This window comes from Pongo abelii, chromosome 21, assembly GCF_028885655.2.
Source record: "Pongo abelii isolate AG06213 chromosome 21, NHGRI_mPonAbe1-v2.0_pri, whole genome shotgun sequence".
Classification (NCBI taxonomy): Eukaryota; Metazoa; Chordata; class Mammalia; order Primates; family Hominidae; genus Pongo; species Pongo abelii.
The window spans coordinates 13,925,181-13,950,095 of NC_072006.2; the positions used below are offsets into that span (position 1 = coordinate 13,925,181).

At 42.8% G+C, this 24,915-nt stretch overlaps 1 protein-coding gene and 1 long non-coding RNA gene across 3 annotated transcripts in view; one reads left to right on the top strand and one right to left on the bottom strand.

Moving 5' to 3' along the window:
- Positions 1-396: 396 nt before the first annotated feature.
- LOC134760794 (uncharacterized) lies at positions 397-5,712 on the bottom strand. The gene is made up of 3 exons (XR_010138772.1): positions 4,880-5,712; positions 3,365-3,744; positions 397-3,270 (listed from the first exon to the last, which is right to left on the bottom strand). It is a non-coding gene; the product is annotated as an uncharacterized LOC134760794 (long non-coding RNA).
- A 111-nt stretch (positions 5,713-5,823) lies between these two features.
- SLC24A3 (solute carrier family 24 member 3) overlaps positions 5,824-24,915 on the top strand; it is a 510,137-nt gene continuing 491,045 nt past the window's right edge. The window contains exon 1 of one of the 2 annotated variants that reach the window (XM_054541619.2): positions 5,824-6,240. In XM_054541619.2, the coding sequence (XP_054397594.2) occupies positions 6,099-6,240 (142 nt within the window). In that variant the 5' untranslated portion in view covers positions 5,824-6,098. The remainder of the gene's footprint in view (positions 6,241-24,915) is intronic. The other variant, XM_024238868.3, reaches the window with a different exon arrangement.

Sequence of the window (24,915 nt, forward strand, 5' to 3'; positions counted from 1 at the left end):
CCTCGGGCACAGAGCTGCCAGCCAAGGCGGGGAGGAGCAGCTCCTTGGAAGCCAGGCCTGGAGGCCCAGCCTAGCATCATGCTCAACCCTGCCAAAGTCAAACCATTTCAATTCCTTTCATTTAAGTCAACTTGTCTTAACTGCTTACACATGAGCAGATTCTTTTAATTTTTATTTTTTTAATTAAAAAAATTGGACATACTGATGGAAGAAAAATAATTTTAAAGATATGGAAGAGTATAAAATAAAAAGTGAAAGTCCCTCTACATTCTCTGATCCCCAACCCAAATCCTGTAATCCCACATCCCAAAGTAATCAGAGATTGAGAGAGAGAGATGATTTTGCTTAACTTTACAAAAATGGGATTATACAATTCATAGTGTAGCTTCTTTTTTTTTTTCATTTAAGATGTACTGTATATCATTGTCTACCAGGATGAAGTTTTGAAATTTAAAAATGCTAAGACATTTTTTAGATCTATTGTCTTGATTTAAAATATGGGATACCTAAGCCTAATATTTGTATATTAACAAAAATAAGCCCTCAGGGCTCTCCCCAGGCTCCTCTGCCACACTCAGCACCTTGTCTGCCCAAGTTTACAAGGGCAAATTAAATTAGTGGCATGTATGTGTTTTCTTTCGGAATGATCCTGACAGAATGAACAAATTCCTCAAATTGTGAATACTTAATGTTTGTCCTCTGTGGATTAAAAATTTTAATCTCTTTATTATTTATGTGGTTCTGAATTATTTCTTACAGGAGTCTTTAAGAAACATAGTACTCATGTGAAAAATGAAATACATATAGACATAGCTATGGGTTGTGTTTTCATACTCTGTCTTTATTTCTTCCAAACACCCCAAACAAGTCAATTTAAAATATCGACAAATAGGTGCTGGGCGGTATATTTTTGCTCTTTAGACTTGCCCTCCAGGATTTACCAAAAAATACATGCCAAGCTGTCCCTTTCTCTGAAACAGCAGGTCTCAAACCTTAATATGAAAGGATACCTGGGACCTTGTAAATAGGGCAGATTGTTGGGCTTCATGAGTCCCACATCCTCAGGATAGGTTGGGAATGCATGTTACTAACAAGCTCCCACATACTTTTTCTGCCCAGCAGAAAGGAATTTGATTGACAGGATCTTCCATGAGTTTGTCATGGCCTGGGTGTGAAATTTTCCTGATGGAACCTATTCTACTTTCCTCTCATTTAGAAGAAAAAGGAAATGGGTTGTACTGACTTTTGCATTAAAAGCTGCCTCAAAGTCTAATGCACGTTGCAGGAATTTTTCTGTGCTTGTCTTTGACAGCTTGGCCCCCTGAAGTTTCCCAGTGGACCTGTTGCCCTGCAGTTTCCCTTGGGCTCCTCCTTATGTAGTGTAGCTGGTTTGAGAAGCAGCTGACGACTGTTTCAATTTCAACTGAAGTTCCTTATAAAACTAGCCAATCTGGGAGGTCATCTGTCTCTGATCCAGATGTAGTGGTTTGATTATTCTTGGCTTATACTAAAGTTGGAACGGAACTGAAGCATCAGGTAAAAACCACCTACACCTTCACAGCGTGAAAAAGAACAAATCACAGCTATGCACACCACAATGGACAGACATCACAAAAACGAAGATGGGCAAAAGCAGCCTCCCTTTATCTGAGGTTCAAGGACAGGCAACAATGATCTAGGATACAGGGTTGGGAAGAGGCACTATCTTTGGGGAATTATCGCCTGGTGAGGGGCTGGCACAGGGAGACTTCCACGGAGAGCAGGAAATGTTCCATGTCTTGGTCTGGAATCTGTGAGGATGTATACGTATATACAGAGTCATTGAGTTAATGCTTAAGCTGTGTGCATTTTGCCTCATGTATGTTATACCTCAACACATTTTTTCTTTTTTTTTTTTTTCTTCTGAGACAGAGTCTCTCTCTGCCACCCAGGCTGGAGTGCAATGTCACGATCTCGGCTCACTGCAACCTCCACCTTCCGGGTTCAAGCAATTCTCCTGCCTCAGCCTCCTGAGTAGCTGGGATTACAGGCATGTGCCACCCTGCCTGGCTAATTTTTGTATTTTTAGTAGAGACGGAGTTTCACCATGTTGGCCAGGTTGGTCTCGAACTTCTGACCTCAGGTGATCCACCCGCTTCAGCCTCCTAAAGTGTTGGGATTATAGGCGTGAGCCACTGTGCCTGGCCAACAAATTTTTTTAAAGGCAATTGTGAATCTGACCATGGTCAACTAGGAAAAAAAAATCTATAGTCATATTCATGTGGTGAGTTAAAAACCAAACAAATGCACACAGTTGGGCAAAAAGAAAATTCAAAATTAAAAACTCTTATAAAATAAGCAGTCTATTTGAACTCCAGTCATGAACTGATCACCGAAAATAACGTGAGCCCACCTTGCAGACACGATGCTCTCAAAAGAGTAATTTTTTTTTTGTCCTTCAAAATACAGCCGGCTCAGAAAGTGTCTGAAGAAGCAGTTTTCCTGGCTTTTTGATAAAGATGGTGGACAAGAATGGGTGTGAGAAGAAATAGTTGTTAGATCTTCCTTAGTAAGGATGGGGTTTTGTCCAAGTCTACGAGACTGTGAAGGTACAGGGGGTTTTGTCTGCAGGTGATCAGTGCTATCAGTGTAATATCTTCCTGGGCTACATTTGAGTGAGGCAATGACAGGAAGCCTGGCCCTTCAAGTCCCTAGGCAAGAAGGGGATGCTGCATACAAGGCCTGTTCTACGCCTACTCCATGAATTTCTCCCTTTTATCCCCCCCGTCTACTAACATTTGGTCTCACTGTGCTTAAAGGTTTTCCATGAACACCCAGGGGTCTTTCCCCTCTGAGCTCGGGCCAGGTCTCCTTGTGTTATGAAACAGCCATACTGAGAAAGCAGATGTCTCTTTACCAAGAAAGTGGCTTTTCTGGTTTTCTCTTCCTCTCTCCTCCTCTCTTCTAAATCAATGGCTTGCCTGCCACACCTGGGAATGTTTGGTGTTGTGGAGCCATAACCTTGCTTTGTCCTGGAAACTGCTCCATGAGATCTGTGAGCTGCGGGCAGCAGGAGGCTGGAGAGCTGGAAATATCACAGGAGGGCACTGAGCTGCACCTAGTTTGGGCACAGACGAAGTCTCATTCACTGGCTGGTGGATGATCTGGCCTGGGCTGAGAGTTAGTGAATATAGTCGCAGGAGGCTTTCTATTCTTTGTCCTAAAGGTAGAACTGTGAGAAAGACTAACCACCTTTATTCACCACATCAGGTCCAAAGTCTCTGCAGGGACCTGAAAACAGAATGTTTATGGGAGGTCAAAACAGGGGGAGTAGACAGTGACCCCAGAACCCAGCCCAAGGTGGGGAGGTGCTCTGTAAAGACACCTGTCTTATTCCTGAAAGGGTGAAGACCCCCACACATCTGGGAGTGATGCCTCTCTCTCCAGGCAAGAAATATTCTCAGACTGAAGTATCAGAGCACATTCCTCATTTCAACTCTTGCTCCTTTCACAGTTCAGTTTCTGGAGGGAAGCTTCCAAAGACTGCAAGGGACAGGTAGGAAAAAATAATGACTGTTTTCTTTGGAGAGGAGCTCCTGAGGCCTGTCTCACTTGGCCATCACCTGGTGGGCTGAGGAACCTATCAAGTCTCAGTTGCTGTCAGCCTAGGGACCAGGATCCCCACCTTTCTTCCCTAGGTGGTGCCTGGCCGCCCAAGGAATCACTCTCTGTGCTTTACTTTAACAGTGTCCTTCACTCCAAAATCTGTCAAAATGAACAGAAACCCAAGAATCACTTCTGTGTCCCACAGGAGTGATCTCCCCCCCACCCCCCAGCCACACACACACATACACTCCTGGTGCTGAGATAATTTCCAAGAAATTACCAGTTCCTGGTTATTCTCCTTCCTCCTGGGTCCCTTCCTAACTCCCCCTCCATCACCAGATTACACAATTCCTTGAGCCTATGGTATTTTCCCCTGGAGCTAGTGTTCATTTCCTAACTCAATTAATTCCAGATTCCCTCTCTCACCTTTTATTTTCCCTCGTTTTCACTAGAAAACACCATTTGAGTGTCTTTCCTGGTTAGGTGAATTCTTCTCAGCTCCTAAACTTTCTTTTCTGTGTCTGCAAAAGCTTGATGGAGATAACACAACTAGAGAATTCTCCCCACACACTCCAGCATGGATTAACTCGTATTTTTACACCCTCCTTAGTATCTGCAGCCAAAGCAAAGGGAAAACCACTCAGGCATTGTGGGGGAGGTACTCTGAGTGTCTGGAAGATGCCAGGCTGAGAACAGCAGTTCTTGGGTATAAATGATATACCCACGAAGGAAAAGTCTCTGGTCTCCCTGGGTGAGATGGCCTTTCTCTGGAAAGGATGTGACCTTGCTGTCCCCAAGTGCTGTCAGGGATTGTCTGGGAGGAAGTCGTGGGGGTAGGTCAGTCAAAGGTGGGGACACATTTGAACAGACCTAGACTGGGGAGCCCTATACAGAGGTTCTCTGCTTCCTTCCCACCTCCTTAGGGTATGAAGCTAGATTCCCTGATCTGAATGGATTCCATGGAGACAGTCACCTAGACAGACGCCTGGTTTCAGGTGATCCCTTTCTGGACAAGGTCTTTTGTTTTCAGCCCCCCCACAATGGCATCTCCTCCTCAGTCCAGCCAGCAGCCCCAGGCTAGCATCTGGGAAGAGTCCAGGGAAGCCCAACGAGGGAGAGTGGGCTGTGTCTGGGATGGCCAGGGATCCCCTCCAAATGGGCACCTTCGGCAGGTCGTGAGTCCAGCCATCTCTAGGGCAGCCCACACCTTCAGTAAGGAGGGGCAGGAGACCTAGAATGGGGGAAATGGGAGGACTAAGATTCTAATGTTGGAGGTCGGGCAGGCTGGTGTTACCTGCACAAGGCCAGAAACCTCTTCAGGCCGCCTTTCCAGGGACCGTGCCAGCTGTCCCCACTTCGATCAGCCACAGTGTTGGGCTTGGTCCAGCACGAACAGAAAGCGAAGTGTGAGCCCAGGCCAGAGGGGGGAGCCCGGACACCCTTATGGAACCAACAGCCTCTGGGGAGGCCTGTTCCAGATCCCGAGTCGGGCGCACAGGGGGATCCCCGCAAGGGGGCAGAGGGAAACCCGGGAGGCCCGCGAGAAGAGGCGAGGCCAGAGGCTGGCGCGGGCAGCCAAGCGCACTCGCGGCGCCCCGACTCCAGGTAGCAAGTAGAGAGGAGGCTGAAGAGCCCCTCGGATTTTTCCGAAAGTTTCCAGCGAATCCTTCTTGGTGAAGATCGGCCTCTGGGAGGCAGCGTGAGTGCTTCCCGAGAGGGGGCCCCCTGCGCAGTCCCCCTTCCCCTGGCACGGAAGGGTTGAAGGACTGCACACAGGGATCCCTCCCCAGCCCAGTCTCCTCCCAGCGCGCCCCCTCCCCGCCATGCCGGCCAGCGCCGGGCTGTGTCCCAGGCACTGCCCCCCGCCAACCCTGGCCCGACCAGCCTCGCCGCTGCAGGCTGCTGGGAGCTGCGCTAGCTCATGCTCCCAGCTCGCTGGGTGCTCCCTGTTCGCTCCGGCCCGGCCGCGGCCCCCAACACGCCGACCATGGAATAGGCGGGCGGCCCCGCGACGCGCTCCTGCAGCCGGCGAGGCCAGAGCCAGTCCGGGGTGGCTTCGCCAACCGGCGGAGTTGGCCAGCGGCGGGCCCTCCTACCGTCGGTCCTTCCCCGCTCCTCCTCCTCTGCCCCCGCCGCCCCCGCCTCCCGGCCGCCCCCGCCGCCCCCGCCGCGCCGCCGCCCCAGGCCGAGCGCGGGCGCGGAGCGTGGGAGCCATGGCGCGCGAGGAGGAGCGGGACCCCGAGCGCCGGGAGGCGGCGGCGCGGGCAAGCGGCGAGGAGGAGGAGGAGGAGGGAGGGGAGGAGGGACTGGGCGATAGCGACGAGGAGGGCGACGACGAGGAGACGGGCAGCGGCGAGGAGGAGGGAGAGGAGGCGGAGGCGGCGGCCGGGTGGGAGCGCAGCGAGGACGCGCGGCTGCTGCGCGCAGGGCTGCCTCCTGCCGCTGTCCCCGCCGCGGCCGCCCGCGACAGGAGCGGCCGCCGCCCGCCGAGGCCGCCGCCCGGCCGCCCGAGGATGCGGCCGCCCGGCGACGAGGACCGCGCGCGTCGTCGCCGCCGCCGCCGCCGCCGGAGGGACCTTCTGCTGAGCCAGCTCTGCTTCCTGGCCTCGGTGGCGCTGCTGCTCTGGTCGCTGTCGAGCCTGCGAGAGCAGAAGGGTGAGTGCACGCTGCCTGCCCCGAGTGGGCGCTGCGGCTCCGGCGGCTCGGGGCTCCCGGGGCTGGGCGCGGGGCTGCGGCGGGCGGCCCGGCCGGAGCCCCGGGATAAGCGGGCTGGGTTGGCGGGGGAAGTGGGATGCCAGGCACGAGGACTTCCCCTGCCCCACGCAGAGGCATGGAGATGGGGACCCTGAGCGCCAGCAGCCGTCAGGCTTGGGCGTCTGGCCGCCCTGGGAACATTTACCTGTGCCCGCCTGTGCGCTGCTTACTCGCGAGCTGGAGGTACTGCTGGTGGCGGTGGTGGGGAGTCTTACCCTCCATCAGCCCCCAAGGCCAGGGATAAAGTTGTGCTGGTAGAACCAGCACCTGTGCAGGTGACCACCTGTATACTCCTCAGCTTGCTGAAGGATTCAAGGGGACTGCTTAACACACAGTTGTCCGTATGTTCTCCATCCGGAGAGCAGGCGGGATGGCCCGAGTAGAGAGCTCTTCACCCCCCTTTCAGAACAGGTGCCGGGAACTTCGGGGAGAGAAAAAGTGTTGGCCCTCCAGCTACGGGCTAGTAGGGGACTTGTTCTCCTAAAATGACCACTCACTGGGAAGACAGGGACTTCTTCCTCAGAGGTCCCTTTTGCAGAGCTGCTAATGTGGAAGAAATGGTTTGCAGTGGACCACGCATCACACTGTCCGCTCCTCTCCCGGTGCTCTGCGCAGTCTGCCCTTTAACCCACAACTTTTGTCTTGTCTTTGTCCTTGGCCTTTCTTGAGCTGAAATAGATCTTGTGTGCTCAGAACAGTTGTCTGCTGAAACAGTTTCGATCCTGGGATTCAGCTGTCTATAAAATGAAGGAAAGACATGGGAGAATAACTGTTGTAAAATGGTTTTATATCCCGGCCGTGGAAGTGGCACGATTCGTGGGAAAACAGCCATGTAAAGGGTTGTGAGGAAAGAAACAAAACAAAACAGAACAAACAAACAAAAAAAACAGTTACAAGTATGTGCTGTGGTGTTAAGGTCGACGTAGCTCTAATGCAAGATGTCATGAGGTGCAGAATAAAGACATTTTGATAGTTACCGTAAAATATTTTCAAAGGTGCCATGAATTTAAAAAGCGGTTTACCCCAGCTTGGCTGGTTTCCTGCTTGGTGGGGAAGCTAAACAGGCGTCAGTCTTCGTTCAGGTTTGAGCAGACCGCTTGACAGACTTCATCATTTATGGTAATAGCAGAGAGTCCGTCTTGATCTTCAGTGAAGCTGTTGAAGACTCCACGGCTCTCTCCATTGCTCTCCTGGAGGGGGCCGTGCCGTTGTGAGGGAAGCAGAATCTCTCCCAGGGCAGATTCACATCTGCCAGACTTCAGTTTACTGACAGTCTCACTAAGGGAGTTTTCCCGAATCCCCTTTTTATTTTCCTTTTTTTTTCTAGTGAAAAACCAGTTTATAGTTCATGCCACCTTTGGAAAGGGCTATTCCAAGTGGATTACACGCTGGCCATATTTTTCTGGTATGTTGGGGCTCTATGAGACATAGAGTTCCCACCACTTTCAAGAATATAAAAGACATTTTTTTCTGGGTGAAGGATGTGACTCATATAGTTAAGTCAATCAATGACAGGGGGCTGCCTGGGCCCTGAAAAGCTGGGATTTGGGGGGAGAGGAGGCCAGACACTCTGCAAACCTGAAACTTGGGGACCGGAATGTCATTTTGAAATGGTTTCCCTGGCAGTGACATTTCTATTCAGGTGCCACTGACTCAGATGTAGTTCCATAGCACAGCCTTTTCCACATCCCTCCCTCTGTCCCTTTCTCCTTCCTACCTTTCATATTCTTTTTTTCTCTCACTTCCTCTTCCTCCCTTCTCATCTCTGTTGGTCTTAGGACCCCTCCACACCCCAGTAAATGAAGATCTAACAGGCAAAAGCCAAGTGTTAAGGAGGATGCCAGCCAGCCTCCCTGTGTTGCCCCCGAATGACATGTGAGTTGAAATGGTCTCCAATCACTTTTCTTCCATTAGGTATTGATGATTTCTGTATGTGATGCACAGTAGTATTTTGCAGCAAGACACAGGTTTTTCTAGATAATTTTTAACATATTAATTAATGTATGTGAATCTGCAAATGATAATTTTGCAAGGGGAATTGTCGTTTGGCACCCCTAAGCATTTGAATGGTGACTTTTACCCTGGAAACTTGGAGCACACACTACCTAGTGGTCCTTTTGGTACAGATACTGAAGTTTGGATTGGAGCATTGTTTTGAAGACCTTGTGGTGTAGAGAGGCTGAGTGATTAGTTTAAAGTCACACAGCATTCAAAGAGTAGAGTAAAAAACCAACCTGAGGTAACCTGGTTTTTTGTTCCCAACTCTGTCCTCGTATTCAAACCACCATTTGGGTGTAGCTGTGTAATATTTATATAATCCTATAGGGGGTACCTTCATAATGATCAAAGGTAATATTTTCATTTAGTCACCTTGAAACCCATGCAATGATTGTTAAATGTAACTTCTCAGAAGCTCGTTTTCTGACACATATTGACCTTTCCCTCCCTCCTTCCTTCTGTTGGCCCTTCCTCCCTCTCTCCTTCCTTCATTCTTTTTTTCTTCCTGCTCTCTTCCTTTCACTCTTCTTTCCTCTTAAAATGACAGTTCTTTTACCAAAGCAAAATAGAGATGTGTGATAATTATATTATATAATGTTTCATAACATTTCTAATCATATGGAATCCGAGATCCCTTTCTAGACATCTAACGAAACTCAGATTTGGCTATGTACTGAAAAGTTTTGGTTATATACTGAAAACATTTTCCTTATATTCAGTATTTGGTTATATGCAGTAAGAATCTACATTGATTCTTTTCTGCTGAGGTGTAACATGAAGTCTGCTTAATTTAGGTCAGGAAGAATCAGTGCTGGAATCAAGAAATTCTAACAACAACAAAAGCAATAATAATAACTGGAATTTTGGTGGGCTCTTACGTGCCAGGCAATGCGCTATGCCCACCTTATAGATATTGCTTTATTTAATCTGCAGACACTCTTTTCGGAGGCATGAGCCTTCAGTGGTGGAAAGCAATGAGCTCTAGTTGCCCTATTTAGTTGTTATGGATGAAGATCTCATTTTTGATCTCTGTTTTCAAAGCCAATTAAAATAAGGTGTTAGATTTGCTGGGGAGGATTTTCTTTCCTTTTTGCAATAAGAATAGATTACTTTTGTATATTTTGAGTGGTTTAAAAGTGTTATATTTTTCTTTGACGTAAACTACCCGGCCATTTTTTTCCAGAAGTAGTGTGGATAAAGCCCAGGGATTCTAACTGAGGAGTAATTCTAGACTTTCTCTCTAGAAGGTTCTCAGGGAGGTCATAGTAATTAAGAAAAAATATACACCAGCCTAGGCAACATAGTGAGACCCCATCTCTAAAAAAATTTTTTTTTAATTAGCTGGGTGTGGTGGTGCATTCCTGTAATCCCAGCTACTCGGGGTCTCAGGTAGCAGGATTGTTTGAGCCCAGAAGATTGAGGTTGCAGTGAGCCATCATTGTACCACTGTACCCCAGCCTGGGCAACAGAGTGAGACCCTGTCTTAGAAACAGAAAAAAAGGAAAAAAAGAAAAAAATTACACACACATGCATGTATATATACATACACATATGTACATATACATAGGTGCATGAATGTATGTATGTATGTACTTTGAGATACTTTCTATACTAGTTGCTATTGCTGCATGACAAGTCACCCCAAAAGTTAGTGGTGTAAAACAGCCATTTAATTTTTTTGCTTATGGATACTTTCGGTCAGGAATTTGGATGGGGTAATGGGGCTGGCTTGTCTCTGCTCCACTACATCTGGGACCTCAGCTGGAAAGATTGCAAAGCTGGGTGGCTTGACAGCTGCATCTGGAGTCATCTGAAGCAATACCTCTCCCATGCCTGGGGTTGATGTGGCTGTTCACTGGACCCTCAGAGCTGGGCTGCCAACCAGAACACCCACACATGGCCTCTCCATGTGATCTCTTTATGTGGCTCACTTTGGACTCCCTGAGAGCATGACATCTGGGTCGCAAGGGCGGGTATCCCAAAAGGACAAGGTGAAAGTATATGGCATGTTTATATCCTAGCCTCAGAAGTCACAGTCACAGAATGTCATTTTCACTATTTTCTGTTAGTCAAAGTAGTGTTAGATGTCAGCGCACGTTGAAGGAGAAGGGCATAGATAACAGCAGTCATTCAGTGGAGGAGTGTAGGGTCACATTATAAGAGCCTCTGCTGTGGGAGATACTGTTGTGGCTGCCTTTTTAATAAACCCAAGGATCTGAAGGGATCGTAAATTGGTAGTGAATGTACACATTTCCCAAGGTGGCTAAGGTGAATACCATATATATGCATACATACAAACATATATAGACAAACGTACACACAGACATACGTATATATGCGTATATTATCTTGGAAATATCTTCTACTCATGAAAATATTGCTGCTTATTTTAGCTGGTGTGGGGTCTAGAAGTGGTATTTGAAAAGGAGGTTGCAGTGGGTATTTGAACTGCAAATTTAGATTACAGAGCTGAGAGCCCGTCTTTGCCTTTGTGGCTGCCGATTCCTCCTATGGCGATGACCACAGCTGTTTAATCCTTCTTATGGCCCAGTGTGAGGACTGCTGGCATCTCCAGCTTTGTTTCCCTCTTCTATTTCCATTCATACCCACTCTGGTTTTTCCTCTGCTCCTCAAAAGGTCTACAATTCTTCTGATCTCAGATTCCTGGCGCTTGCTGGTCCCACTGTCTGGACTGCTTTGTCCACCATGGCTAGTGAATTCCTCACTACCTGGCTCGAGATCTTCCTGAATAGACTGAGTCCCTCTATTTCTCTCTCTGAATACACCATATGTTCCCTTCATAGCATTTATCACAGTTGGTAATTATGTGTTTATTTGGTCATGATTTGGGTGATATCTCCTCTTCCCCAGATTCTAGGGTCCAGGAGGTCAGGGACCCTATGAACTTTCCTCATCTCTGTACTCCAGTCACTGGCCCCCTAGTAGGAGCTCAGAAGATACATAAATATCTTAAATATAGAGGCAAGTATAAAAGGTATTTGTTAAATAAAGACTCTCTTTTGATCGCTGAACTACAGTGCCTGTGATAAAAACTAGTCATCCTGTGTTAGGAGCCCATTAGCTGACATGGATTTTATTGTCATGATTTATTAGGTTGGTGCAAAAGTAACTGCAGGTTTTGCCATTGATAATATAATTCTGCTCTCAGTCCAGCAGATTCGATATCATTACCCATTTCTCATGGGATAGCACTGAGCTGAAGAAAGGTGGAGTGCAGTGCCTAGTGTCTGTTAAGTGGCGGGATTTGAACCCAAGTCCACCTACGTCAGGGCTGCATGCTGCTGCATTTTCCAGGCTCTGTGGAGGAGGACATGAATAGAAGACGGGGAATCACCCTGCCTTTTTCAGTTAACTGAGGAGTAAGGAGTAACAGAAGGTTGGTTTCATAGAAGCAGTATTTTAGAAACACATTGCTTTTCAACCTTTTCTATTTTTTGCATAAACATATATAGATATGTCTCTTTCCTCTTGGCTTTTCTTAGCTTCTCATCAACCCAGATTTTTCTCAAAGATTTCCTCCACTTGCAAGCCTCAAATCCTTGTGGGAAGCTTTTTTTTTTTTTCTTCACCCTGGAGGGTTGGCAAAGCTAAAAGAATTGCAAAACTAGCTATTTGCTGAGAATTCCAAGGCCTGGTGGAAGATGGCTGATAGGACAAAATTTTGGCAATTTTCTTTTTCTGTATGGAGGTTACTTTTCCTTGAGCAAAAGAACTTTTTGGAGAAATAATAGTACATAGACTTTCATAATGGGGAAACTGAGGTATGGGGTGGTTAGAAAATGTTCCTGAAGTTGCAAAGCAAATGGGTTATGCTGCCAGGAAGGTAATTTGGATTTTTTTTCTGGTCCATTTTTGCCTTCTTTTTCTGTAGAGCTTGTTTGGCAATTATTTATATTTATTGTTTGCAGTGGTTTCACAAATGGGATTATCCTGTAGGATTTGAGAATGTGAAGTATTAAGGACCCAAATGTAAGAAGGTTTTGTATGAACCAAGTGGTGATGGGCTTCAGGTTTCCTAGGACTCCCCCTGCTGTTCTCTTCCTGTTCCACTTCCAACCTGGATAGGCAATGCTCCTTGCTGTTGCTAGTCCCAGACGGCCCACACTATCCCTTGTTTCCATTGGTTTCCCAGCCCTGCTCTTACCCTCGTAGGCTGTTCCTTCATGAAACTCTCTCAGTGGGATCCCTTGAGGGAGTTCCTGCCTGGACCCCAGTTGCATAAGACACAGGGATCTTCACCCATTTGTTCATTCAACAAATGGCAGGGTCTTTGCTAGTTGCTAGGGTGGCAGCGTTGTCTTTGAGGGACACCGTGATGTTCATCCTCGTGGTGCTCAAGCTTGAGTGAGAAGAGAGGTGCTGAACAGGTAATTTTCATGAATTATGAGAGATCAGGATGAGAAATACAGCATGGCATGGAGGAGGCTGTGGTGGTCAGGAAAAGCTGGAACCTGAAAAAAAAAGGGAATAAGATTGAGGAAGAATGGAGGATACAAAGGCAAATGTAGAAAAATAGGCAAAAGATGGGGACAGCCAATTTACAAGAAAACAATTGCAGATGGCCAACAGACACAAATAGCAAACTTAATCTCAGTTTTAACACAAAAATCAAGTTAAAAATAATGAAATACCATTTCTCAATATCAGGTTGGTAAATTAAAGTAAATTAAAACATGGGCTCACATCAAGGGTTTGTACAGATGCTGGAGACACAGCTGCTCTAGTTCACTTCAGAGGAGGATGTCAGATGGCACTCTAAACACTATGGGGGACTATCATCAGGGGACCTGGTTATAGGAATAGACCCCAAATGGAGCCTTGGCCATTTAATGTGATTGATGTGTAGAAAGGGAGGTGGGTGGATTAGAATGGCTATACGTAGATATTTGAGACTTGGGTAGAAACTCATCTTAGCTGGACCCATCCATGGACCATGGAGCATGTTGGTCATGACTTTTTCATGTTTAGTTGCTTAGGTGGGGGTTCCAGGGAACAAGGAAAGACATGTGTCATTCCTGGAACTGTCTGAACCAATAAACGTCACTTATTTAAATCATGAAATCTAGTAATCATTTTTGGCTTGTCAATAGTGATTTATTTTTAGGAGAGAGTGAACAAATAAAGTCAGCTCATCTGTGACCTAATTTAGGGACTTTCACATTTGCAACTTTTACATTTGGAATATTTGCAATGAATATTTCTCTTCCTTTCTCCCTTTGCATTTCTGCATTGTTTGATCTCAGCAAAAGTCATTTTCACTTAGGCAGCCAGTCTGCCATGGAATTGAACCCACAGAGGACAGAGAAAGGAGCAGGTTTCTTGATTAGGACTTTGACGATAGAACAAAAGGGGTGGGAGAAGGGACTGGTGACCTCAGAAGTCAATAATGCCATGTTTAAGACAGAACATGAAACATTTATTTTTGAAGATTTGGACTTTTAGAGCATCTAGGTGGAATATAGAGCTGACAGTTGAAAGTCAAGATGATAAGCATTTGTGGCTGCAGATAAAGATGTTGGAATGGTATGCATGAGGGTAAACATTACATCTATGGTTAGCTCCGTGCTTCTCAGTCTTGTCTACACATTGTAATCACTTTGGGAACTTTAATAATTACTCATGTCCGAGTCCCACCTCCCAGAAATTCTATTGTCATGCTCCCAGTAGTGGCCTGGGCATTGGGATTTTATAAAAAAGTAACACAGTTGGTGCCAGTGTATCTCAGCAGCCAGAGCTAAGAACCAGAGGGTTAAAGGTCATTCTTTACCATATCACAAGCACATTTTGCTGCTCATCATTGAGGTACAAAATACACTGTACTTAAATTTCTTGTCCTGAATGTGAATGAATATGTGTTTTTCTGCTTCATTTTCTAACCCTTCACCACTAATTTAAACTTAAACTTCTCTCCAGTTGCCTAGATTTCCTTTTCTTTTTCGAGACAGGATCTTGCTCTGTTGCCCAGGCTGGAGTGTAGTAGCATGAACATAGCTCCCTGCAGCCTCAAACTCCTAGGCTCAAGCAATCCTCCTGCCTCAGCCTCCTGAGTTGCTGGGATTACAGGTGCGAGCCCTCACACCTGGCTCTTCCATCTCCTCTCAATATGTGCAGGGACACTAAGTATTCCAGCATGTCTTCTTTGGAGGAAGTCTTTACCAGATTCCTCTGGCCTGCTCTGATCTAGACAGGTCACTTGTAAAGTCTGCTGCCAGCTGTCATCTTGCCATTGCCCTTCAGCTTCATCCTGCATATTTCTTTTAACCTTCCCTTGGGATGAAAGCCCTGCTCCCTGGAACCCAGGTATGCGTCTTTCTTAGCTTATTCCTGAAATTTCAGTTTACATTTTTTGAGGGTCACACCCTCCAGGCACTTCCTACAATAGGGAGTGTGGAAAGTAAAGATTCAAGACTGTATGTGCTTTAAAATGTATTCCTTCTACCTCTACACTTAGAAGATAGTTAGACTGGGTCAAGAATTTAGGTTGAAACTCATTTGCCTTGGAATTTTGAAAGCATTGCTTGAATGTCTTCTAGCTTCCATTGTTGCCTCTGAGAAATCTGTTGCTGTCTTGGTTAATCATTTTGGAAGCCTGTATCCCCCCCCAACTCCAAGAGCATGTCTATTCTTTGCTTTGCTCCTAATGGTCTGTTTTTTCCTATCTTCAGTCATGTCACAATTATATGACTGGCGTGGGTCTATTTTCATTCATTTTCTTGGATCTTTCACCAGGTTCTCTTAAACTGGAAGCTTGTCTTCTTTAGGTCTGGGAACTTCCCTTTTGTAATATTCTTCTTCCTAAGTACTCCCTTTTCTCTTTCTGGATTGTCTATTATTTGGGTGTTTGACTTCCTGGATTGACCTTCTAATTTTCTTATCTCTTCTCTCCAATTTCTCTCATCCTTTTGCTCTAATTTCTATAGATTTTTTTAACCGTGTCTTCCAACTCTTATACTGAGTGTTTAATTTCTGCTGTCATATTTTTAATTTCCAAGAGCTCTTCTTCCTGTGGAAGCTATTTTTAGTAGCATCCTGTTCCGCTTCAGTGGTACAATATCATCTCCCATATCCCTAAGTAGATTCATAGTAGTATTGAGGTTTTCTTTTCCCTATATGGACTCTGTTTTTTCAAGTTGCTGTTGTTCCTTTGTTTTGTGTTGTTTTTCATATTATATATGCTTTCTTCAGATGTCAGGGGATCTTTGGCAACTGCTTATATTTAGGTGGTGCTGTGGAAAAGATGACCGGAAATTGTGCAAAGGAGGGTCTTGTTGATTGTATCTCTGTAAGGCTATCTAACTGGGCTATTTTATTGGGCAATGCTTCATATCTCAAGTTTTAGATCTCTATCAGGGGGTGGTCAGTTTTCCCAGAGAAAGATCGCTCAGCATCCTGTCTTGAGGGAAAAGACCTGGTTACTTCTGAGAATCCAATAGGAGAGGAATCTGGGAATGGGGAAGGTTTTTTCAACAGAAACAGTCCCCTAGACTCATCCCTCACAACTGTGAGTAAGGAAGCACTAAATAATTTATTTAGATATATAGCAGGACCATCCCAAATTATTTAATCCTTCCTTCCTTCCTTCCCTCACTCCCTCCTTCCTTCCCTCGCCCCTCCTTCCTTCCCTCCCCACTCCTTCCTTCCCTCCCCCTTCCCCTCCCTCTCTTCCTCCCTTCCTTCCTTCCTTCCTTCCTTGTTTCCTTCCCTTTTAACTACTGTACACATGAATCTGGTAAGAGCTACTGCCTCCTGGTAGAACTAATTGTCAGAAGTAAAGAGAAGGCTTAATCTTCCCCATACCCCTTTTTTTAATTGAAAATTTTTTTAGAGAATTTCAGATTCACACACAGTTGTAAGAAGTAATACAGAGGGCCAGGCACAGTGGCTCATGCCTGTAATCCCAGCACTTTGGGAGGCTGAGGTGGGCAGATCATCTGAGGTCAGGAGTTCGAGATCAGCCTGTCCAACCTGGTGAAACCCTGTCTCTACTAAAAATACAAAATTAGCTGGGTGAAGTGGCGCATGCCTGTAATCCCAGCTACTCAGGAGGCTGAAGCAGGAGAATCACTTGAACCCAGGATGTGGAGGTTGCAGTGAGCTGAGATCGCACCATTGCATTCCAGCCTGGGCAACAATAGCCAAGCTCCGTCTCCAGGTGGTGGCGGTGGAGGAGAAGTAATACAGAGACATCTCTTACACATTTTCCCATTTCCTTTAGTGGTAACATTTTGCAAAACTATATTATAATATCATAACCAGGGTAATAACATTGATACAATCCACGAACTTTATTCAGATTTTTCCAGTGTTATTTGTATGGTAGTCCCTCAGTATCCATGGGGGATACGTTTCAAGACCTCCCAGTGAATGCCTGAAACCATGGATAGTACTGAATGCTACATACACTGTGTTTTTTCCTATACCTATATAACCATGATAAAGTTTAATTTAGAAATTAGGCACAGTAAGAGATTAACAATAACTAACAATAAAATAGAACAATCGTAATATACTCTAAGAAAGGTTATGAGAATGTGGTCTCTCCTTCTCTCTCAAAATATCTTCTTGTACTGTGCTCACCCTTCTGGTGATGATGTGAGATGATGCAGGGCCTATGTAAGGAGATGAAGTCAGGTGCATGACATAGGCCTGTGACATAGCGTTAGGCTACTGTTCACCTTGAACCCAGGCACGGCCACACCGTGACAGTTGATCTGATAACCGAGCTGGCTACTGAGTGACTAAGTGACTGTAGAATGGATCAGCTGGACAAAGGGATGATTTATGTCCCAGGCGGGACAGAGCAGGACAACTTGAGATTTTATCACATTACTCAGAACAGTGGCAATTTAAAACTTAGGTATTGCTTACTTCTGGGTTTTTCCATTTAATATTTTTGGACCATGGTTGGCTGCAGGTAACTGAAACAGCAGAAAGTGAAACTGAGGATAAATGAGGACTACTGTACCCATGTGTGAGTGTGTGTGTGTGTGTGTGTGTGTGAGTGTATTGAGTTACACACAGTTTTATCACCTGTGTAGGTTTGTGTATTCATTATCACATTCAAGATACTGTACAGATCCAACACCACAGGGATCCCTTATGCTGAACACCCACGTGTCTTTTAGTACAAAAGGAGTAGTCCAGTAATTTATGTCACCTATTCCCAAAAAAGTCAATTAAAAAGTATAACGTCAAGACTTAAGGAAATTCTACCCCCAATAATTTTGCACTCTACACAAAGCATTTCCTGCAATTTGGGGCAGGTCAGTCTACATTAGTAAAATTGAACCATGAAGGGTTTTCTCCATGGATGCACTTTTATTACTGTCAGGTATGGTAACCTGAACTATGTGCTGGATAAAGGCCATGCATGGCTTGTTAACAATTTCTTTGATAATGATTTTTTTTCTGTCATTTGCACAATATTTCTGAATGAATGCTCCATGAAAATAGCTTATTTGAGTAGTTTGTTCATTCAAGCAGCTTAGCCATGGCCCTTGCAATATTACTTTCAACATTATCTGTTTCCTAGAGTATTAGAGATGGAGAAACTCTTGGGGAACATTGAATCTTAACATCCTATTTTACTTTTGAGGAAACTAATGTCAAAGGAAATTGGTATTGGGGCCAGAACCCAAGCTTTCTGATTCCTTGCTTAGTAAATTCTTTAAAAAATGCCAGAAAGTTAAGGTTATAAAAAATATTTAATGCAAATTAACTCCTGGTAAAATTTTTTCAAATTCTGAAATTCTTCTGAAATGCTGGAATCTTTCTGGGAATTTTTTGGCATTTAGTGTAGTTAGTACATGGGAAAAATTAGGAATTTTCAGGGCGAGCCACTTCTTGTGACAAAAAAGATATTTGTTTAATCGGAAACACTGGCTGTTGGAATGCTCCTAGGTTGCTTTAGGAGAGAGTTTGTGTCGTTGGTTCACCACCTTCTACCTGGGTTGTAACCTCATATAACCATTAGGATGATTGACCATTTTGAAAATGAGTGGCCATTAATTCGTTTTGTTAGGGGTCTTTGAGCCTACGGGTTTTCAACTTTTTTCATCCTTGTTGTTGGAATTCTGGGTTGTGATTTGAAGATACTTCCAAAGAAATAAAATTTTCGTAGGACCTTAAGAACCCAGGCTTTGTAAACGTGATATGAAGGGCCTCTTGAATGGCATTCCACAGTTTGGTTGTTTGAAGTCACAGGTGTTTGTTGGGGCATGTGCAGGAAGAAAGTCATCGTACCTAATTTAAGTAAATCTGGGCATGAGGACAGGTCAATTCCGGTATTTTCCAAGCATTGTGGAATATTTCTTCCCTTGCACATGTTAAATTGATATCAGACTACATATAATGTTTTAGATCCTGCTTTTAAAATAAAAAACCCCTAAAATTGACAGGGTGCAGAACAATATATCACCCCCAAAAAAACTCCCTCAAGCTACCCCTTTATATTCTTACACTTCTTCCATCTCTGAACCCTGATGTGTTCTCTGTTACTATAGTTATGTCTTTTTGAGAACGTCATAGATGGAGTTCTATAGTTTATAATCTTTTGAGACAGGCTTCTTTCACTCAGTACAATGCTTCTCAGCTTCATCTAAGTTGTTTTGCACATCAGTAGTTCATTCCTTTTCATGGCTGAGTAGTATTCCACTATACAGATGTACAATAGTTTGTCTGTCCATTTAATGTTGAAGAACATTTGAGTTGTTTTTAGTTTTGTTAATTTATGAACAGAGTTGCTAAAAACACTCAGATCCAGGGTTTGTAATTCCTTTTTCTTGACTTATTACAGTGGCTAAGACTTTTAGTACAATATTGAGTTTGAATGGACATCCTTGTCTTGTGTCCCTGATCTTGGGGGGAAAACATTTAGTCCTTCCCTATTAAGTATGCTATTTGCTGTAGGTTTTTCATAGATTGCCTTTATCAAATTGAGTAATTTCCCTTCTCATCTTAGTTTTCTGAAAGTTTTTATCAAGGGGGGATATTGGTTTATCAGATGTTTTTCATGTATCAATTGATATGCCGAGGTGGTTTTAATTCTTTAGACAGTTAATATGGTGGATTGCATGGATTGATTTTCAAATACAGAATCAGCCTTGCATACCCGGTATAAGACCCACTTGATCATGGTGTATTTTTCATTTTGTATTTCCTGGATTTGATTGATCATATTCGTTTGAGGGCTTTTGTGTCTGGACCTGTAATTTTCTTCATTTGTACTATCACTGTCTGGTTTTGCTACCAGGGTAATACTGGCCCCATAAAATGAATTAGGAGATTCTTCCTCATAGTTTCTGGAAGAAACTGTGTACAATTGGTGGGTCATGCTTTTTAACTTACCATGGGCATCCCTCCATGGAATTAATCTTAAAAACTAGTTTTAATGTCTGTTTAATAGTAATAATAATCACAGTATTTTTCTTCATGTTACAGCATGTAATGTTTATTGGGCATTTAGTGTGGCTGAGGACTGTTCTAAGTGCTTTACTTGTACTGACTCCTTTAATCTCCACAATAACTCTATAGAGTGGATACCATTATTATCTCCAATTTACATGCGAAGAAAAATAAGACACAAACAGTTTAAATAACTTTCTCAAGGTCACAAAGTTTCTATGTGGTCAAGTAGAATTTGAATCCAGGCAGTCTGATTCCACATCCTGTGGTCTTAACTGTTACATTGTATCCTTTGATTATATCATAACTTATTTCTTCAGGGTTCAATTTGAGATCCATATTTTGAGATTTTCCATGCCTTCACTTTGATGACTGTTCTTGTCAGAAGTCTTTGACAATCTCTGCCAGTTCTTTAGGTTGGATTTCTAAAGGTGGTATTTCAGCATCAAAAGGCATACCCATTGTAAAGGCTCACACGTACTACCATGTAACTTTCCAGGAATTGGAACAAATTTGAAATCCCAACAGCAGTGTTTGAGAGAGCTCAATTCGATGTTCTGTTGCCCGAATTATTTTTATATATTTTTAATTCAATTTGATTGTAGAAAGATGATGTCCCGTTGGTTTAGTTTGCCTTCCTTCTTTACCGGGCAGGTTCAATATTTTACACGTTTATTGAACTTTTATATTTATTTTCTTGTGAGAAGGGTTTGCTCATATCCAGTCTTCATTTTCTTCTAATGAGTTAATAGTGTTTTTTCTTAACGTTTTGTAAGAGCTTTTATATATTTTGTTTTACTTTGCCCTATTGCAAAAGTCTTGTTCATTCATTTTTTTTGGCATAGAGTATTCTCATGTCATCTGGCCCACACCGTATCTCTTTCCCTTGTATTTTTTCATCCTCCTATTCTTAGATTCAGGCTCTCAGTCATGTATTTATTCCCCATTTGTATGGTTTACTTTTTTAAAAATTTAACTCTTTACTTCATTTGGAATTTATTTTAGCATAAGATTAAAATTTAATTTAAACAGATTAACATATTTAATAGTTAATTCCAGAATTGTTTATTGACTACTGTTTCCTCTACCTCCACATTTGTGGTATCACCTTTATTCCATGCCTATTCTCTTATGTACCAGAGGCAAATATTTTATGATATTTATTTTGTTATATTTACTCATTAATTAATTGTTAACTTATTAGCATGTTAATTATCTGGTAGGTCAAGACACCTTTCCTCTTTTTTGAAAAAACTATTTATTATTATCTCTCATTTATCTTTCCAAATGAATTTATAATCCTTTACATTTTCTCCAAATCCTTCTAGGTTTTGATAAATCTATAAATAATTTATGGGAAAATGGCATTTTATAATGTTGATTCTTTTTGTTCGTAGTGTGCTTCTTCATTTGATAAAGGCTTTTAAAAAATTTGTCAAGATTCATGATTATTTCTCTATTTCTTTCTTACATTTACTGGTGAAGGTTACTCTGGTATTTATTATTTGTTGTTGCTCTTGTTTCATCCCTTAATAGTCTTTTAAAATATTGCTTCTTCATATTTTATTCTTAAAAATGTGAAACTATACAATACTGAAAATAAATTTATTCTATGAACCAATATCTTTAGGTTCATTCTGTAGCTGAGGAGTTTTTTTACTGTTGGAAGACTATGTGCTGTCCACTGGGGTATGGATCCCGTTGGCTATTAGTGACACTGGTTACCTTTCATTTTGCTGTGGAAGCTTCCTTTCATTTGTGGTTTTCTACATTAGAAAAAAATCAGGCCGGGCACGGTGGCTCATGCCTGTAATCCCAGCACTTTGGGAGGCTGAGGCAGGCGGATCATGAGGTCAGGAGATTGAGACCATCCTGGCTAACACGGTGAAACCTTGTCTCTACTAAAAATACAAAAAATTAGCTGGGCATGGTGGCAGGCGCCTGTAGTCTCAGCTACTGGGGAGGCTGAGGCAGGAGAATGGCATGAACCCAGGAGGCGGAGCTCCTGGGTTTATGTTTTCCTAGAGAAGTGTTGATTTCATTAAGATTTTAGAAATGAACAAAATTATGAAGTACTTTTTTTGTTTTAATTTGTTCTGTAATTGAGATTACATAACCTTTTCTCAGTACTAACTTATATGTTTATTATTTTCCTTGATAAAATCTGACTGTATTTGGTATATTTTATCAATTTGTGAAAATTTATATCTTGTATTTCTTCATTAATTTTTCTTTTTTCCCTTTTCCCCGAGTCAATAAAGCTTTAGTATTTATTCAAAATCTCTTCTTAATTCCCGTGTTTATTTTCAAATATCTTGAATTAAATGCTTTATTTCCTTTTTATTATTTTTTGCTTTATAATGCAGTTGATGTTTAGTGCAGCTTTAGATTCACACTATAAGTTTTAAAATGTCATGCAGTCATTATTGGTACTTTTCAAATAGTCTTGTAATTATAGTTTTTATTTTTTCTGCAATTAATTATTTGAGAGACTGAATTTTAACTTCTAGGTTGTTGGAGTGTGTGTGTGTGTATATATATATGTATATACCAAGTTCTAATTTTATTTCATTTTGCCCAGAGAATATGACCTTTAATTGTGGCTTCTTGTTGGTTTTGGTTGTTTCCCTTGGAACATGAACTGTTTGTAATTTGGATAGTTATTTGTCTGTGTCTTCATCTTTTTGTCTTTTCCTCTTCATTCTGTAAGAGCCTATGTTTTTTTCCCCTTGGTGATTTGATTTTCAGCACTATTGGGTCTGCTCTCTGCTGCCTCTTATTCCCATTTATGTTTTGTGTTTGCATTTCTGGTTTTTTAACCATTTTATGTCTTGTCATCTCCATCTTAGCTGACTCCCCTTGTAATCTTAGCCTTTCCCATTTAGTGATTTTTCTTTCATATATCCTATGTTTATTTGATATTGAGATTTAAAAAAATGGATTCTAAAATTTACATCTTCTTCCCATAATATATATATAATCCCCAGGTGGGATTCACACCTGGGGACCCATGTACCCTTCCACAGTCCGCGTGTCACAATCCCTTCTTGTGTGTTAGGCATTCATCCACACTCAGCTTCTTTTATGCATCTCTGTATTTCCTTCAGTGGGAACCTGGGAAAGGGTGAATCACATGCCATTGGCTAATGACCGTGTATCCCAGAATGCCTGTTCAGATTTTAGCTTGAAATTTTTAGTTTGTTACAAAGAAAAAGAAATTGGGATTTGGGAACAACTAAAGCTATCCGATATTAACTACTCTGTCTTAGTATTTTTTAGGCTTACACCTGTTTCTATGGTTTACCCCACGTAATTATCTCTGCAGAACCATGGATTAGGTATTATTATCCTCATTTAAATTAAAGTAACTTTCCCAAGATAAAAAACAGGTAGACAAGGCAGTTTTGAACTTACACTTTCTGAGAAAACACTCTTATACTATTTTCCCCGTGTCAAACATCTCTGAGGAAAGACATTTCTGGATATTTCTGCCAGGAAGTTGGACAAGGAGTTACCCCAGTGTGGTTGGCAGAATAGTGCTCCCAAAGATGTTTATGTCTGAATCCCTGAAATCTGTGGGTTTGTTATGTTACATGGCAAGGAGGAGTTCAAGTTGCTGATGGAATTCAGGTTGCAAGTTAGCTGACCTTGGAATAGTGAAATGATCCTGGATTATCAGGGTGGGCTCCGTGCAATCACATGGTTCTTGTGAAACAGGGAGGCAGGAGAGTCAGCCAGAGAAGGTGATGTGCCAACAGAAGCCGAGGTCAGAATGATGTCATTACTGGCTTGAAGATGGAAGAGGCCATGAGCCAAGGAATGGGGGGTGCCTCCAGGAGCTGGACAAGGCAAGGCTGCAGATTCTTCCCAAGAGCTTCCAGTAGGAATGCAGTCCTGCTGACACATTAAATTTAGCCCCGTAAGACTTCTGTAGGATTCTGACTTCCAGGACTCTATGGGGCTGTTGAAAGCCACTAAGTTTGTGGTAATTTATTACAGCAGCAATAGGAAACCCACGCACCCAGTGTATCGAATATTGGCCATGGTCTAACTCTCTGCAGAGCAGGAACAGGAAGTCCTGGAGTGATTGGCTGTGTGTGCACACCCACCACATGGAAATTTACATTAACATGTAACATGTTATCACTTGATTATATATTTATTAGCTCATTTTATTGTCGTCACCCTTTCCTAGCTAGAATGTCAGCTCCCTAAGAGCAGGAACTTGGTCTGGTGCATTCATGGCTGTATGCCCAGTGCCTCGTATGGAGGAGAGGCTAAAGTATTCATTGGATGATTAATTTTTTTCCCAGGTGACATTGTACCAACTAAATGGAAGCTAACTTACATCTTGTGGTGGAATACTGTAGATTATATAAGTAATAATAGAAATAGAAATTGAGTTAAAATTGTGCTACCCTTGACAATCAAAATATTTATTTTCAGTGTTCGGTGTTTGGTCATATGTGTAAGTATTATTCACGTACGTAGTAAATATTCCTATTTAAGGATCAAACATGCAAACATGTGACATTCTATTTATTTTGTGATGATCACCTCTCTTTATTTTATGAATATTTTTATGAATAAAATAAGAGAAATGGTCATCACAAAATAAATGCAATGTTGTATGTTGTATTTTTGACTTTTAAATAGAATGTTTCATGTTGCACTTTTGTGACAACATATTTGAAATAAAGGTCACTGAATTTTTTAATAATTATCTCACAGTCTGGTTGGCATTCTGTTGACCGTATAGGTCATACTTATTTATTGTTGGTTATTTAAAATATTATAGTTTATTTGAGATATTTGAATACTGTTAACTGAACACCTTTATGCATGAGTCTGCTGTCAATCATGTTAGCTCTTCAGGCATCACCGTAGTAGTCCAGTAGTGTGCACTAGCTGGGAAAACCACTGACGAGGACTCTGGAGTTAGAGAGCTTTTGCATATTGATAGAGAACTCTGTTGGCTAAGCTATCTGCCTTTAGGCTTGTTGCATGCTTTTATACTTTTTGTGTAAATCTATTTAGAGGGAATTCTCACCTGGCAACAGGTGTCCTCACCTTGCCTCTTCAACCTCAGCTTGTGCTTCTTCTATGGAAACTCATTCCTCATCAGAAATGCCCAGAACCTCTATGACAAGTGTA